Source organism: Antechinus flavipes, chromosome 4 (genome assembly GCF_016432865.1).
Source record: "Antechinus flavipes isolate AdamAnt ecotype Samford, QLD, Australia chromosome 4, AdamAnt_v2, whole genome shotgun sequence".
Taxonomy (NCBI): Eukaryota; Metazoa; Chordata; class Mammalia; order Dasyuromorphia; family Dasyuridae; genus Antechinus; species Antechinus flavipes.
In genome coordinates, this window is record NC_067401.1 from 426804964 (window position 1) to 426822446 (window position 17483).

At 35.6% G+C, this 17483-nt stretch overlaps 1 protein-coding gene across 1 annotated transcript in view; it reads left to right on the forward strand.

The window, feature by feature from the left end:
- F5 (coagulation factor V) overlaps positions 1–17483 on the forward strand; it is a 79670-nt gene that overhangs the window by 9993 nt on the left and 52194 nt on the right. The window contains exons 4-7 of the mRNA XM_051998990.1: positions 11289–11501; positions 12855–12998; positions 15389–15610; positions 17000–17165. Coding sequence (XP_051854950.1) covers positions 11289–11501; positions 12855–12998; positions 15389–15610; positions 17000–17165 — 745 coding nt within the window. The remainder of the gene's footprint in view (positions 1–11288; positions 11502–12854; positions 12999–15388; positions 15611–16999; positions 17166–17483) is intronic.

Below are 17483 nucleotides of genomic sequence, written 5' to 3' on the forward strand. Positions count from 1 at the left end.
CTAGTACAAAAGACAAAGGATTACAGTTTTCTGTCTATATTAAATACTTTGGAACACAATCATCAGTCTATTAGAAAGGGTTTTTCCCCCAGTTGTCTCGATGTGAAAAATGAACAATTCTGCTGTGAAAAGGATAGAAAAAGCTTTCCTCATCTGATAAGTATTTGACTCAATATTGTAATGAGAATATTCTGAAATTATGCACATTCTAGAGTGATATCTCTACAACTTTTGGAACTGTCAGTATACTCAGATTATTCTCCTCTGACTTTCCTCACCTATAATTTTCTAACCCAGTGGTATCTCATTCTCTCTAAATTGAGGTCTGCTCCTCATCAAAGCTTCACTGGCTTCCTTTAAGTCTCAGCTAACGTCCCAGCTTCTGTAAGAAACCTTTCCCAGTCTCTGAGACAATCTCCCAGTTACCCTATTTCTTTAGTTCTTTTTTGCCTTCTCCATTAGTCTCTGAACTCTCCAAGAACTGAAAGTTTTTTGGGGGTGGGAGCTGACACTGGCTTTATTTTTATGTCCAGCATTTAGTTCTGGAAATGACATATAGTTAAGTGTGTTTTTCAGTCATCTCCATGTCTCCAGGACCTCATTTTGGTGGGTTTTTTCTTTTTGTTGTTTTTTGTTTTGGCAAAGAAACATTTATCAAGCACCTGTGCTGTGCCAGAATGATTTAGTTCAATGGGACAAGCATTTGTTATCTGGAAAACAATAGGACTGCAAAAAGCCAGCAGAGTTTCATGATGGGTGATCTTTTTTTTTTTTTTTTCCCTTTAGCTTTTATTTGGAGAGGGACTTTTTAGGAGGCAAAATTCTCCTAACAATTTGAATTGTGATAAAGTATCTGGAGAGATAGTTGTTTTCTCTTCTTTGGTTGGTTTTAAGGCAAAACCTACATGAGCACTTTTTAGGTCTACTTTTCCACTGGAAGCAGAAAGGATTCTTGCATTGAAATCATGTCCAAAACTGAAAATCTGTGTTCCAGTCTGTGAAATGTTACAACTTCTCAATTGCTCTTTACAAGTTTCTATCAGATTTCTTTGTCCATTCAAAGTTATTTTTTTCCCATATGATCATGATGCTTTCTTTGTTCTTTTTTCTTTCCTTTGAATTATATCATTATTACTATTGAATATTAATCATAATTAATAATATTGATCATTAAAATTAACTAATAATTAAGTTGGTTTATTATTAAAATTAATTATGAGTAAGTTTATTATTAATTGTTAGGATGACTACATATTAATATGTAACTTTAAGGTTTTTAAAGAATTTTGCAAATATTCTCTCTTATAATTCTCACAACAACGTGGTTGGGAGATAGATGCTATGATTATGCTTATTTTATAGATAAGGTCTTTGTATATTTCTATTCCTCATGCCTTTTAGATCTAATTGAATTTTGACATTCTATCACTCAAACTATTCTACAAAATCATACATCCATCGTGTTTCCAGCAGTAGTAATGTATAATATTTACCAACAACTAAGGAAAAGGTTATTTCATTACAAGAGCACTCCTCTGTTTTAAATACAAGAAGGTGTAGGGGTGTGTGTGTGTGTGTGTGTGTTGAATTTTGAATCCTGGTCATGCCCTTTGCTCAGTGAACAAACCAGGGGTCATTGTCCTCCTTTTTTTTTTTTAAATTCTTTATTCCTAATAGAACATAGCCCAATCTGGTAATCATTAACTGACAACAGTTCAAAATATTCCACCTCCACATAGCATGAATTGTCCATGTGTGCATTATTAATTTTTCATATCTCTGTATCTCAACCCAGTATGTGCATCGTGCATGGTAAAGAGAGTAGTTAACATAGAAATTATTATAGTCCAATAATGTTATAGTCCAGTATTCTAAATTTCATTCTTCATGATAGCATAGAGGTCACATTATTTTACTTATACAGCATATTAAAATAAAACACTAAGAATTCTACTTAGCTACTGTCAGAAAATGTTTTCCTTTATAATTGTTTTTCTTGTCATGAGAATTTTTCACTTGAAGATTGTTGAAGGAATAAGTATTCAAATCAGGGTTTCAGATCCAATCCCTTTAAAATTGGTCACCAAAAAAATAGTATCAGAATGGGAGTTTCAGAGATTATTACTCGTGTTAATTAGATATTCAGGCTCTGAATCAACATGAATACTGGAAGATATAGTTCAGCAGATGCAGAACATTTTTCCCACGGTGGGAAGGACTGAAACGATCATGAGTTCTAAGTCAAGAATCAGGTTTTTTCCAGGTTGTTATAAAGCAGGAGAAATCCTTGGCTTGTTAGTACATCTGACTTTAAGGGATCTGATTATTAAGGAGTCTTATGGTTCTGATTTTGTAGCAAAGAAAAATGAGCCATGTACACCTAGAACTCGAGGTCATGGATAAGCCAGATTCAGGTGGGTTAGAGGGGCAGGTGTTTCAGTGACGCTTCTGGAGTAGGTAGAGCAGTGAGATGGATCAACGAAAGGTCCCCCTTCCCTGTGTGGCCATCCTATGAAGAAAGCCAAATTCCAAAGAGTGGAGATTGCTAACTCCCTCACTTTCCCAGCCAAGCCCATCTCGGAGTTTCCATTGGAAAATTTAACCTATAACCTCAAGCAAATAATTAAAGCTTTCTAGGCATCAGTTTCCTGATCATCAAATTCAAGCTTTAGATCATTTTAAAAGAACTTTTAGTTCTTAGTCTGATTATCCTAGGAGTTTATTACCTCCTGAGTTGCCTATTTCACTTTTGGATCATTCTCATTAAACGTACAGTTTTCTCTGTATTACATGAAAGTGAAATCTGCATTTCTGTAACAACAGCAATAAGGTTTGTAAAGCCCTTTACAGATACTATCTTATTTTGTAATTTCTACCCATAGTTCTGCTTTTTGGGGCCCCTGCAAAACAAGTGTTTTTTTTTAAGAATTTCATGCCTTATATTTTACACAAACATTGGTCTTGAAAGAATATAAAGTAGCATAAAGATTTTTGTAACTTTTACATGATATGAGAGTAAATTTATTTAGGAAAACAATTTGGAACCAAGAGATTCACTGCAATTGAACTGTTCATCCTTAAGTCTATATTGAAAATAAGCAATAAGAACCAAGGTGATAAAATAAGGAGGAATAAATATTAAACAAAAAGAAAGGCAACAGAGATGCCACAAGGAAGTGATTCTAGGATCTGAAGACTTTAAAATGCAAAATAATTTTTAAAAATATATTTTAAGAAATAGTTGACCTTTTATGTATCATATAATCAGTCAGTAAATAAATATTTATTAAGCACCAACTAAGAACCAGATACTGGGCAAAAATCTGGATATACAAATACAATAAATGCATACAATCTCTACCTTCATGAAAATTAAAACCCAATAGGGGCAACATAATACAGAAATCTGGATATACAAATACAATAAATACATACAATCTCTACCTTCATGAAATTAAAACCCAATAGGGGCAACATAATACAGAAAAGAAATCAGGCACTGAGGGACTGAGGGTAGGAAAGGAATGTATCTGACTTGGAGGTATGATGGAGGGCAAAATGAAAAAGTCAAAAAGAATGTAGCTTAGTAAAAAATGAAAAGATAATTGTCCTAGGAATCTCCCTTAAATGGAAGTTTGGAGAGGAGTTCTCTCTACTTGCCATTCAGAGAGGTCTTGGAGCAGCAGGCATTGGTGATGTAGAAGTAGCAAAACTGATGTGATCTTAAAGGATGATAAGATTGTTTATTGTGTTTCTCTTGAGTCTTGTATTTGAAAATCAAAATTTTTTTATTATTTTTATTAAACTCTGGTCTTTTCATCAGTGATGCTTGAAAGTCCTCTACTTAATTGAATATCCTTTTTTCCCTTTGAAGGATTATACTCAGTTTTGCTGAGTGGATGATTCTTGGTTGTAATGCTAGCTCCTTTGCCTTCTGGAATGTCATGCTGTAAGCCCTCTGACACTGATGAAGACATTGTTAGATCTTATGTTATCCTGATTGTGGCTCCGTGGTACTTGAATTGTTTCTTTCTGGCTGTTTGCAATATTTTCTCCTTGATCTGGGAACTATAATAATACATTATATATATATATATATATATATATATATATAATATATATATATATATATATATATATATATATAATTGGCTGTAATAGTCTTCAGAGTTTTCATTTAAGATTCTTTTACCCTTTGGTTCTAGAATGTCAGGGAAATTGATAATTTCTTAAAAGATGATGTCTGGGCTATTTTTTGATCATTACTTTCAGATAGTCCAATAATTTTTAAATTATCTCTCCTGAATCTATTTTCCAGGTCAGTTATTTTTCAGATGAGATATTTTGCAGAGAGTGGAACTTTGGAGAAGTATACTTGAAACAAGGTGTTGACTCAATGGAATTGATGAGACAATAGTTATCTAGTTTACATATACTGGCAGACCAGCAGATTGCTGGCAGAGGAGACTGGTCAAAAAATGACAGACACAGACTGTGAAAGGGACAATAAAGACTTTGGACTTTATTCCTGACATTTCTCATGGTGATTATTCTGCTGAGACCAAGGCTGGTCCCAAGGCTCTCCAGAAATCTAGCCCAGACATTACAATATTTTATATTGTCTTTTACTTTTTTCATTTTTATTGTATTGTTTCTTGATTTCTCATAAAGTTGTTAAAGTTTCCATTTGCACAATTCTAATTTTTAAGGAATCCTTTTCTTCAATGAACTTTTATGCCTCCTTTTCCATTTGGTTAATTCCATTCTTTTTTGACTGAGGCAATTGGAGTTAAGTGACTTGCCCAGGAAAGATTTGAACTTAGGTCTTCCTGACTTCAGGGCTGGTGCTCTATCCTTACTTACACTTTTTAAGGAGATTTTTTTTCTTCAGTGAATTTTTGTGCTTCTCTTTCCATTTGGTCAGTTCTGTTTTTTAAGGAATTCTTCTTCTCATTGACTTTTTATACCTCCTTCACCATTTGGCCAAGCCAAATTTGCAGGATTATTTTCTTCAGTAATTTTTTGCTTCTCCTTTACCAAATTACTGGCTCATTTTTTATGATTTTCTTGCATCACTCTCACTTCTATTCCCAATTTTTCCTCTGCTTCTCTTGTTTTTCAAAATTCTTTTTGAGCTCCCATGGCCTGAGACTAATTCATATTTTTCTTGGAGGCTTTGCATGTAGGAACTTTGACTTAGTTATCTTTTTCTGAGTGTGTATTTTGATCTTCCATGTCACCATAGTAACTTTCTGTGGTTAGAATTTTTTTCTATTATTTGCTCATTTCCCCAGACTATTAATTAACTCTTTGTTAAAGTAAGGTTCTGTCTCCAGGGTAGAGGGTGCATTGTCCCAAGCTTCAGGGACTTAGTGCAACTCTTTTTTGAGATACTTGTAGGAACCTGTAGGTTTCCAGTCCTTCCAAGACAGTATGATTTAAAGAGAGGTGTTTACTTTTCTTCCAGTCTGTGTTCTAGTCTATTCTTCTCTGACCTGGAACTGAGGAGGGTCCCCACTCCACTGTATGCTCTGGTGCACTTTCTTGGGACAGGCACTCAGGACTGTGATCTGGATCTGAATATGTACACAGCAACAGTACTAGCAGAGAGATCTCTATAATCTCCTTCTGACCAGTCATTAGACCCTCTTAATATCTGTGCCTATTGCTTTGGTTACTGTTAAGCCTTGCTCCTAGTTTTCTGGGGCTTGCTCTGTGCTGGATTGTGCTATACTCTTACCTTGATGCAACAGACCTTTCCTGTTGCCTTTCTAAATTGTCTTGGCCTGGAAAGTTATTTTACTCCATCTTTTTTGTGGATTCTGCTATTCTAGAATTAGTTTAGAGTCATTATTTAAAGGTATTTGTAGGAGTTTGGGGGAGAGCTTGAACAAATTCCTGCTCTCACTTCTTCATCTTGGCTTTATCCTTCTCAAAACTAATCCTATACTTGTAGATGACAATCTTTCATTTTAAAGACAGCAATTAAGCTATCAAACTGTTCCTGAGTTTCTCTCCAGGTTAAACATCTTTATTTCTTTCGGCTGAATTTCTTATCCTGGTGGATCTTCTTTGAATATGCTTTAGTTGGCAAGTGTTCTGAAAATGTGGCATCCACAATTGAACAGGACACTTTGCATGTAGCCTGAACCGAGGCAAAGAACAATGGAACCATCATTTCCTGCATTCTGGATTCCATTTCTGTCTTAATGCAGTCTAAGATTTCATGGATGATTTGGTTGGCTTGATTGATTGATTGACAGGATTTTGAGTTGGAAGGGTTATTACCAGTTGTCTTAATTTGAGCTCTTTATTTTACAATTTCCTCATCTATAAACCTGGTGGCTGTACTCTGGACATTCTCTAATTCATTAGGAAAGGAGAGGTGAAAGCGGATAAGATACAGCACCCACTATGTGCCAGGAAGAGTGCGAAGCACTTTACAAATATTTTCTTACTTGATCTCAGAACAACCCTGGGAGATATGTACTATGGACATAATGTTAAGCTACAAACCAATAGGAATCTGAGGATGGAAATGGGGAAGATGTAAATACATTTTTTTTTCTCAGTGGAAGTAAAAGTTCCTTTTAGATCATACAAATTACAATGAGATAGATTTCTCATAAAGTAATGGAATTCCCCTTATTAGAGCTCTTAGTTAAGGCTTCTTGATAAGTTCTTGTTATAATATTCTACAAGTGGTTACTGTTTCAGGCAGAGACTGAATTACACTTTGAAGAGGAAAAGGATTTGGGGAAAGCAAATGTAGTTTGCACAGTCAAACTTTCTAGAAGAAAATATTTTTTTCTCTCTCCCTTCTCTCTCTCTCTCTCTCTCTCTCTCTCTCTCTCTCTCTCTCTCTTTCTCTTTCTCTCTTTTTCTGTCTCTGTCTCTCTCTTTCTCTCTGTCTCTGTCTCTCTTTCTCTCTGTCTCTGTCTCTCCCTTTTTCTCTCTTCTGTCTCTTACTCTGTGTCTCTCTATCTCTCTGTATGTGTCTCTCTCTCTTCCTGTTTCTCTCTTCTCTCTGTCTCTCTCTCTGAGTCTCTGTCTCTCTTTGTCTGTCTCTCTTCCTGTTTCTCTTTTCTCTCTGTCTCTGTCTCTCTCTCCTTGTTTCTCTCTTCTTTCTGTCTCTGTCTTTCTCTCTCTGTCTCTGTGTGTGTATGTGTGCCCTCACATAAAATCTGTTCATGACATTCCCCCCACAAATATGAATCTTAAGTATACTTTGGCAACTTCAGAAGCACATTGTGACAAGAGTAAACATTGTGAAGCAGAATGTGGAGTCTTGTAGCAAGCCAAGGAATTAAATAAATATCAAATCAAGGGTTAGCACAAGGGACTTTTGTGCTTCAAACACAATAAGAGTTTTTGTTATCTTTAAGATGATTGTTTTTTTTTTCAGTTTGGAGAACTAATTTTCTATTGTTGTTTGGAAATTTCAGTCATGTCTGACTCTTTGTGACCCCATTTTGGGGTTTTCTTGGCAGAGATATTGGAGTGATTTGCAATTTTCTTCTCCAGTTCATTTTACAGATGAGGAAACTGAGGCAAACAACAGGTTTAAATAACTTGCCTTATCACATAGCTAACAAGTGCCTGAAGCCAAGTTTGAATTCATAAAAATGAGTCATTTAGACTCTAGGCCCACCACTTTATCCACTGTACCTTCTGGTATCTATAAAACCAAAGTGAAATCAAATTGTCATAAATCTAAAAGCTTCTTTCATCATCAGTTCCTCTTAATCAAACAATATTTACTAAGTGCCTACTTAAATTTTTTATTAAATTTTTTTCTGGTTATATATGTATATTAATTTTTTCAATACACATTTCTTTATGAATCATGTTGGGAGAGAAAAATCAGAACAAAAGAGAAAAACTATGAGAGGGGAAAAAACAGAAAAAAGAAGTGAACATGGCATGTATTGATTTATATTCAATCTCCATAGTTCTCTTTCTAGAGGCACATGGCATTTTCTACCCAAAGTTTATTGGGGTTGCCTTGGATTACTGAACCACTGAGAAAAACCAAGTCTTTCATAATTGATCATTATACAATCTTGCTATTACTATGTACAATGTATTCCTGGTTCTGCTTGTTTCGCTCAACTTTAGTTCAGATAAATCTTTCCAGTCTTTTCTAAAATCACCTTGTTCATTTTTTTATAGAACAATAATATTCCATTACCTTCATATGACACAACTTATACAGCCATTCCCCAATTGAGGGACATCTACTCATTTTCCAATCCTTTGCCACCACAAAAAGAGCTGCTGCAAACATTTTTGCACATGTCCTTTTCCCTCCTTTATGATTTTCTTGGGATACAGATCCAGTAGTAATTAAACTCAAAGACAAAGAAATAGGAATTAACTGTGAAGGAGGCAAGGAAGAAAAAATTTAGCCAAAGTACTCATCTGCATTTGAATCCTCAACTTGTAACTTTCAGATTTTATAAAAGTGAATTTATGGCACCAATCTACTCTCTACAGTATTGTTAAACACCTACTATATGCAAAGGAATTTTCTCACTGAGTAGTCCTTATGCCAATGAAATGCCAGATCAAGACCTATGATTTCATCCTTGCAAGAAGAAATCTCCCAGTGAAGAAAGCAGTGCAATTTAGGCTGCAAATAATGGTCTTAGAAAGTTACTTGGAACACTGAGATGTCAATCACCTTACTTAGGGCATATAACCAATATATTTCCAAGGCAGGATTGAGACCCAAGTTGTCTGGACTCAGAGATTGGTCTCTTATTCACCATTTCCTCACTGGGAATGAAATACTAAAACCAATGAGGTAACAAATCCAGACTTATAATTTCATCCTTTCAAGAAGAAACTTAATGAAGACGCTATGATGCGGATGGTATGCAAATTATAGTCTTAGAGAGTTACCTGGAACACTGAGATTTCAAGTATTTTACGTGTCAATGGCAAAAGACTAAAATCCTGGTCATTCTGACTCAGAGACTGACCTTCTATCTACCGTACCAGACTGTTTCTCAGGCACTGGGAGTACAAAAATCATTACCTTTCTTCCCCTCTTCATCTCTCCTAAAAATAATCTTTCTCTTCAAACCAAAAGATAGAATACTGAGATGTGAAGTCAAATACATATTAATTCATAATTCTCCACAGGCTGCTGTGTGATTTTTACAACTTTAAGGTGTGCTTAAGTCCTTTTCTTATAGATGCAAAGATAAAATAATAGGAACATCTACTGCAAGTGGTGGTAAGAATCAAATAAATGCAAAACTCTGCAAATGTTAAAGTGCTATCACAATGCTAGCTATTATTGTTGTTGCTGCTGCTCTCATTGTTAGTGATCTGCATTCTCATGAGGGTCTACAGCAGGGAAACTGAAAATATAAAGAGAAGGGAAAGAGTCTTAACAGTCAAGAAGATCTGGAGATCTCCCTCCTAAGTAAAGGAAAACTCCCCTCTCTCTTTTCTCCTCAAAACTCTTCAGTAAATCTTTAACTGTGGGAATGGGGGAGCAGCGTAAAGTCCACTATGGGACTTTAGTCTGGGGCAGGAAGCTTGGGAATTTAAGGACCACCAAGCTTTGTTCAAGATAAGTATAATCCAGCAGTCCAGCAGAATCCCTGGAATTCTAAAGAAGGAACGGGCCTGACCCATCAGCCCTATTTGCACCTTCCCAGATGAGTTGTGCAAGTTTCTGTTTATCAGATGACACTTCAACAATCTCCCCCCCATAGGCATAGGTTTGTGATTCATAGGAAGTCAGAACATTTAATATTTTCTAAGCTTGTGATAATTTAAAAAGTATATTCCACAGCACTTACATTTGTATAAATTTTAGAAGGAATATAATATAGTGGAAAGAATCCTGGACTAGTTTTCAAAGGATGGGAATTAGTTTTTAAAAGAGAATAACTCTTGGTTCTGAACACTTTCTTTAAAATAATATTTATAATATTGTTAATAATATATGTTATTGATATAGTCACCTAATCATAGGATTATAGATGAAGAGAAACCAGGGGTTATCTAATTCAACCCTCCAATTTTACACGTGAGTAACTGATCCAGGGAGATTAAAATCATGGAGATAGCAAAATAGCAAAGATGAGATTTGAACCTAGATCTCTAACAACAAAACATATTTCACTTTTCCCTGTACAACAGTGCTTATCATAGTTATTTCAACCTCACAGGAATTTGAAATTTTCTTTGCAACAATTTTATCTTTGGTCCTGGAAGCATACATTTTAAAACTTTATTTTTCTTATTCTTATTTGTGTTTTCTTTTGAAATGTGGATAGTATGGAGATGTGTTTTGCATAACCTCATACATTTAATTGATTTCAAATTGCTTGGTTTCTCAAGGATGGATGTAAAGAATTTGGAGCTCAAAATTTAAAAAATAAATGTTAAAAATATTTACATGTAATTAATAAATAAGTAATGAAATCAGTAAAAACCTATCAAAAAAGAAAAAAGCTCTATCAGAAGTGTGTACAAATAAACAGGTAGTGTAGAATGGGATAAAAACACCTTCAGAAAGAAAGTTCTAGAAAAATGTCAGTTGAGACGGATCCATGAAGGAAGTTAGCATCTGAGCTTGTAGTTACAGGGAGAAAAGAATTACAAAATGAAGAGGGAGTGCATTCTAGCTAGAACTAGAAGAACTATATAAACAATGATGATAATGATTAACATAAAAAAAAACAGAAAAAGGGAATTTTGAGTAACTTACATAATCAATCATGGTTCAGAAAATACACAATAAAAATATACGTTCTGTCTCACAAGCAAGGTGAGAGACTACTGGAATGGAATATTGTATACATTGTCAAACTCAGGTGCCATATCAATTATTTTTTAATTATTTTTCTTTTCCTGTTCTTTTTATTTTACACACTTTTGATAGAGCTTTTTTTTTTTTTTTTTTTTTACTTTTTTGATAGGTTTTTACTGATTTCATTATGGTATGCACATATTAAGTGTTCACTTCACTGAATTATGTGTTTGCAAGTGAACTCTAAGGGCTTTTCTAGCTTTCATACACTATTTTTACCTCAAGGTAATTTTAAAAATATTATTATATTATATTATAAGGTAAAGTTTACCTTATAAATGAGGAAATAGGCTCAGAGTGGTTGGACTTGCCTATGATCACTAGGAAAGGACAGAGATGAAATTAAACACCAAATCATCTGCTTGCAAGACAAGTCCTCCTTCTACTTCACCACAGCTTCCTTCCAAGTAATTAAGTTCATCTAAAAAAAGCATAATGAATGTATCTGTATCTCTAGGTGCCTCTTATGCAGACCAAACATCCCCAGTGGAGAAGCTGGATGATGCTGTCCTTCCAAATCGGGAATATACCTACACATGGTTCATCACTGAAGACAGTGGACCTACAGATGATGATCCTCCTTGCCTCACATATTTCTATTACTCCTATGATAACTTAGTAATAGATTTCAACTCTGGTCTTATTGGACCTTTGCTCATCTGTAAGAAAGGTAAGAGAAGAAATGAAAGCAGGGGGAACATAAATCCAGTAACAGCAAGTTTCCAATCCTATCAATATTCTCTTTATGGGAAGACCATAAAGAGTTGATGAAGATGAAAGAGAGTATCTGAGACTTTGATATTTGAGGTTCCCCTCTGGATCTCCTATTCCTTCTCCTGCATCTTTAAAATGAAGGACCCCTCATAAAAGCTACGGAAAGTATAAGAGTGTTTTGAAGCATCTAGGTGGTATTGTAGGTAGAGTAATAGACCCAGAGTCCTGAGTTCAAATCCAACAGCAGATAATTCTAACTCTATATCCTTAGGCAAGCTGTTTTAACTTCTGTTTGCCTCCTTATCAGTAATAATGGGATAACAATAGAACCAATCTCTCAGAGTTGTAAGGATCAAATAAAACAATATTTGGAAAGTACTTTGCACAGTGCCTGGTATATAGTAAGTACTTAATAAATGTTTGTTTCCTCCCTTTCTATATTTTGATGACATACAGAATCTATTTAAATGTTTTTAAATTAGGAATCTTCCTCTAAGATGTGTCATTATGTGATATAGTTAGTCTCCCTCTGTTTGAAGACTGCTTGAAAAAAGTCTCCTCCCTGGTCCATTTGAAGGACTTGTGACAATATAGTGCCTGGTACATAGAAAGTGCTTAATAAGTGTTTGTTCCCTTCCTTTCTATATTTTGAACCCATGTAGAACTCATTAAAATGTTCTTAAATTAGGAATCTTTCTCTAAGGTGTGTCACTATGTGATATAGTCAGTCTCCCTCTGTTTGAAGACTGCTGGAAAGAAGTCACCTTTCTAGTTCATTGTGGTAATTTTGTTTGCAAGTAAAAGAAACTTACATTTTCTTCCTTCTAGAGAAACTGAATCTGTTGACATGTAGACATTCAGTTTCTATATTCAATTGAAATACTATCTCTTTGCAGAAGACAGTACCAGTGACTTAACATTTACATAAGTTTCTTTCTCACATAATGCTGAAGTCTTGAATCCTTTGTCAGCAGAGCCCAAGAGCCCCAAGGTCCTACTGACTTGGGAACCATTCCTACTTTCCATACGTTCCTAAGATTTTTCCATGAATGAGATTTATAATATTCCAGTAATATTATATCCCAGTCAAATTTTATACATTCCTTGGATTTCTCCGGTGCCATAATATTCTGGTTCTCTATTCAACATTCATTCATTTAACAAGCATTTATGAAGCTCTGCTAGGGGCTGTGGATATAAATACAAGACCATAAATTGTCCCTTTCCCGTCCATTAAGATGGTTAATTTCCTTTATTTTATTTTTCCTCTTGATGAAGTTATTAAGAAGCATCTGTTTATTTCTGGTAGGCAGCCTTACTGAGAATGGGATTCAAAAGATGTATGACCGGCAACACGTGCTGATGTTTGCAGTGTTTGATGAAAGCAAAAGCTGGCAGCAGTCACCTTCCCTGATGTATACAGTCAACGGCTATGTGAATGGAACACTGCCAGGTAACGGGTGAGCTGAGTCTCTTACTGGGTGTCTTATTGGTACCTAAAATCAATTTAACCTATATGGGGTTTTTAAACGAAAACCAGCATTGTTTTGTGTCATAACTAAGTGGCCAATGGCCAGCCCTGGAATCAGGTAAGAATTTTATTGTTCAGTCATTTGTCTGACTTTCCATTCTTGACAAAGATAGTAGACCAGTTTGCTATTTCCTTCTCTAACTTCATTTTACAGATGAGCAAACTGAGGCAAAAATTTTGCTAGTAAGTGTCCAAGGCCAGATTTGAACTTGGGAAGATGAGTCTTTCTTTCTTTAGGTCTACTACACTACCCACTGTGCTACCTACCTGCCCAGAATCAAATTCTGAGTTCAAATTCAGCCCCAGAAATTTACTAGCTTGGGATCTAAGCCACTTAACTTTTCTTGGGCCCAATTCTTCATCTGTATAATGGGAATAATAATAACAACAACATCTTCCTAGCTGTGTGATCTAGACAAGTCATTTAACCCCAATTGCCTTAGAAAAAAAAAAGAAGTAGAGGGAGGGACAGATTTTTAATGTCTTTTAATGTCTTCCTTTTTCATTAATATTAATCAATATTCCAGCAATTAATAATGTTTAGTGACTTTGACTTTATTTACTGAGTCCACCACAACAATCACCAGTTTGCTTTAGAAAAGGAGATCCTTCATCAGGAGATCCTTAAACCAATGAAATCATGAATTTGGACAAGGATATGATGGATTTACATTTAACTGTTTTCTGTTTGCTCAACATCATGTAAGCTCCCTCAAGTCAGTGACTGTTTAATTTTGATTTTTGTTTCCACAATACCTAACACTGTGCCTGACACACAGTAGTTGCTTAATAAATGCTTTTTGAATTTAATTTAATAGAACAGTGATTATTACCAAGCTTTGAGCTCAAATCTTGACTCACTCTTATAGCATCCTATAGACTTAGGCAAGTCAAGTTTGTTCACTTGTAAGAAAGAACAAATAATACCAATTTACTGTATAATCAGTTGACAATTATTGAATGCCTACAATTGCTAGACACTGTGCTAAGAGCCAGATACAAATAGGCAAAAGACAGTCTTTAAGCTCAAGAGTCCAATGAGGAAAACAACTAACCAGTGGAAACATCCAGAGCTGGGAGTTGGAGGGTCTTACTTGAGGAAGGGCAAAGAGACCAGTCACTGGATCCCATGTATTTGGTGGGAGAAGGAAGATATAAGATGTAGTAAGACTGAAAAAATGAAAGGAGACAAATTATGAAAGGGTTTGAATGCCAGCAAAAGGATTTTATCTTTGTCCTGGAAGTAATATGGAGCATTGGGTAGAGACAGTGTGCCATCCCAAAGCATAATAGGTACAGTGCCCCATTATTCTCATCATTGCCATTATTACCTATTGTAGCCTAAGGACCTTTGGATCTTGCCATCTGCATTACTTTACTCTTCAGATTTTCAAGTCTTTCTATCTGCTCTATAGCTGAATATTGTTTTATATGTTGCCTTCCACAATTAGAATGTGAGGTCCTTGAAACAATGATTTTCTCAATTTTTCTATGTATTCCCAATACTTAACAGTGTTTAACACATAATAACTCTTTAATAAATATTTATGCATTTATTCACTGAGAAATGAATATATGACCTATGAACTAATTCTCATTAATATTTGGTTATAAAAATAACCAGAAACTAAGAGCTCTGGTGGCTTGAAACAAAAAATCCTGAGTTAACTGATAATAACTGGTGTTGAACACATTGCTCAAAAGGTCATTGAGACATCTTCCCAGAAATCTGAGGGATAACCTGAAGGAACGGGAAAATCTTGATTTCTTGAACTGGATTTCTCATGTTCATCTTAAAGTCAATTTACCTAAAACTATTGTCTTTTCCCTAAAACATTCCTCTGCCTAACTTTCCTATTTTTTCAGCGGTATCATATTCCTTCAAGTACTCCAGACTTCCAAATTAGACATCATCCTCACCTCCTTTCTGTCTCTGTCTCTCTCTTTGTGTAGCTCTTTTTCTCTTTGTCTCTGCTCTCTCTACCTCTCTCTGTATCTCTTTCTGTGTGTCTCTCTGTCTCTTTTTTCTGTCTTTGTCTGTCTCTGTCTCTCATTAAAACAACTAAGAAGTATATTCCAAAGCATCAGAGGTCCTTGTGAAATCTGCATGTATTTAACCTCGGCACTGTGGTAAAGGAGTTTAGGCCCCTGGGATCTCCCTCCCTTAAAGGTTCCATGAATGTAACTATTTGTCCTGGAGCCGAGTTGTGTCCAAGCCCCCTCCTGGTCTGGCTCTTCAGTAATCTCTGGCTGTGGGGACATAGAACACAACTCACCGATTGTTCTGACCCTGGCTATTCTTTCTCTTTCAGATATAACAGTTTGTGCCTATGACCAAATTAGTTGGCATCTAATCGGAATGAGCTCTGGTCCTGAACTATTTTCTATTCATTACAACGGGCAGGTCCTGGAACATAACTCTCATAAAGTCTCAGCCATCCCACTCATTGGAGCCTCATCAACCACGGCAAATATGACTGTGAGCCATGAGGGAAGGTGGAAGATATCTTCTCTCATCCCAAAGCATATTCAAGGCAAGGAGACCTTTCTTACACCATTGAGTTTCTCTGTCATCTGAGGGGATATACTGTGGGTACAATGACTTAAGTTTAAATTAAAACTACAAAGGGATGCTCCTTCCTTCAAGATCATTGCCCCTGACATGTTCACTAATGAGGAAAGGACTTATTTTAGGAAGGGGCAGCATTGAAAAGGGACTATGGGGTTGACAATTATCCCTAACATCATGGAATTTTTCATTCCTCAGTTTGTATTTCCCTGTGGCAGTGTCTTTTTAAGTGTCAATAACAAGAGACCATGTTCAGGAACCTAATCTACCTTTGGAAGCTATCGTCTTACCTTTTTACTGATGTATTTAAGTATAATGGAGATCACTGGTATTTCACAAGTTTCATTAGTGATCACTGAAATGAAGGAAATGGTGTTATTATAAGCCAGTCATTTCTGGGGGTTCTTCTCTCTTCCCTGTCCCCACTTGCCAGCGTCTGAGAGAAAAAATCTTATTGCTTAGTTCTCAGAATCCTAACTCACATCAATTCACTACTCTAAGCAAATTAGGATGATGGGGGAAGGAAGTGGTCTTCTGAAAACCTTGAGAAAACAGAGGAGGCCTTCTCTTTCATGAGAAGTAGAAAAGAGAAAGTAAAATTAATAATCAATACACTCACAGGTAAAGATGTATTGTTTTTCTGAAGTGTTCAGGGTGCAGCCAAAAGTATCAAGTTTCTGCGAAAATAATTTCTATTATAATATTTAATCTAACAATTGAGCATCCAAGCTTTGATTGAAGACTTCCAGCATGAGGGAACCCAGAAAAAGATCATCATACTTTTGGTTAACTCTAAATGTTGGGAAATAGCAACCCCAAATTTGGTTCTCTGTCCCATTCAAACATTCCTCCCACTTTTTTCCTCTAGGGATAAGAGGAACCAATTTAATCTCTCTTCTGAGGAAGCATTTTAAGTACTTGTAAATAGCTATTACAACTTTCTTCCCTCACATCATCAAATCATCAGAGTAAACATCCCTGATCCTTCTACCCATCCTCAAATGGCATAAATCTGATGAACTTAATCCATTCTGGATACCCATTAGATGTGCTTATTATCAAGGTTCTTCCCAAATTGACTCCATGGGATGTTAATGGAATAGAAATTTTGTCAAATTTTATTGTCTAGGACAGGAAAATGGATTTTTACTAAGTTTTTTCTTCCTATTCTCTGCCCTCCCATTCCATATCAGTTCCAGAACAGCACTATTAACAGTTTTAGACTATTCCATTAAGACCCATGACTATATAACTTGATACATTTTTTCCATATACTTTTAAACATTTTATGTTTGGGTGGAGCTAATTGTTTTCTCTCTAATTTCCTCATTATCCTATGCATATCATGAATCAGCTGGGATGAAGGCTTATCTCAAAATTGAAAAATGCCCCAAAACCACCAGAAAGGTAAACAAATTAACCCGAGATCAGAGGCGTTACATTAAAAAGTGGGAGTATTTCATTGCTGCAGAGGAAGTTATTTGGGACTATGCCCCAGAAAACCAGGAGAACAAGAACAAGTAAGTGGATCAAAATCTTCTTTTTCTTCCTTCTTCTTTCTTTCTTCCTTCCTTTCTCTTTCTCTCTTCCTTCTTCTTCTTCTTCTTCTTCTTCTTCTTCTTCTCTTCCTCCTCCTCCTCCTCCTCCTTCTCCTCCTCCTCCTCTTCCTCCTCCTCCTTCTCTTCCTCCTCCTCTTTCTCTCTCTTCTCCTCTTTTCTTTTCCTCCTCCTTTTTTCTTTTTCTTCTTCTATTACTACTATTGCTGCTGCTGCTGCAGCTACTACTACTACTATGATAACTTGTTTTGATTACAAGAGTCTATCAACAAAATGGCATGG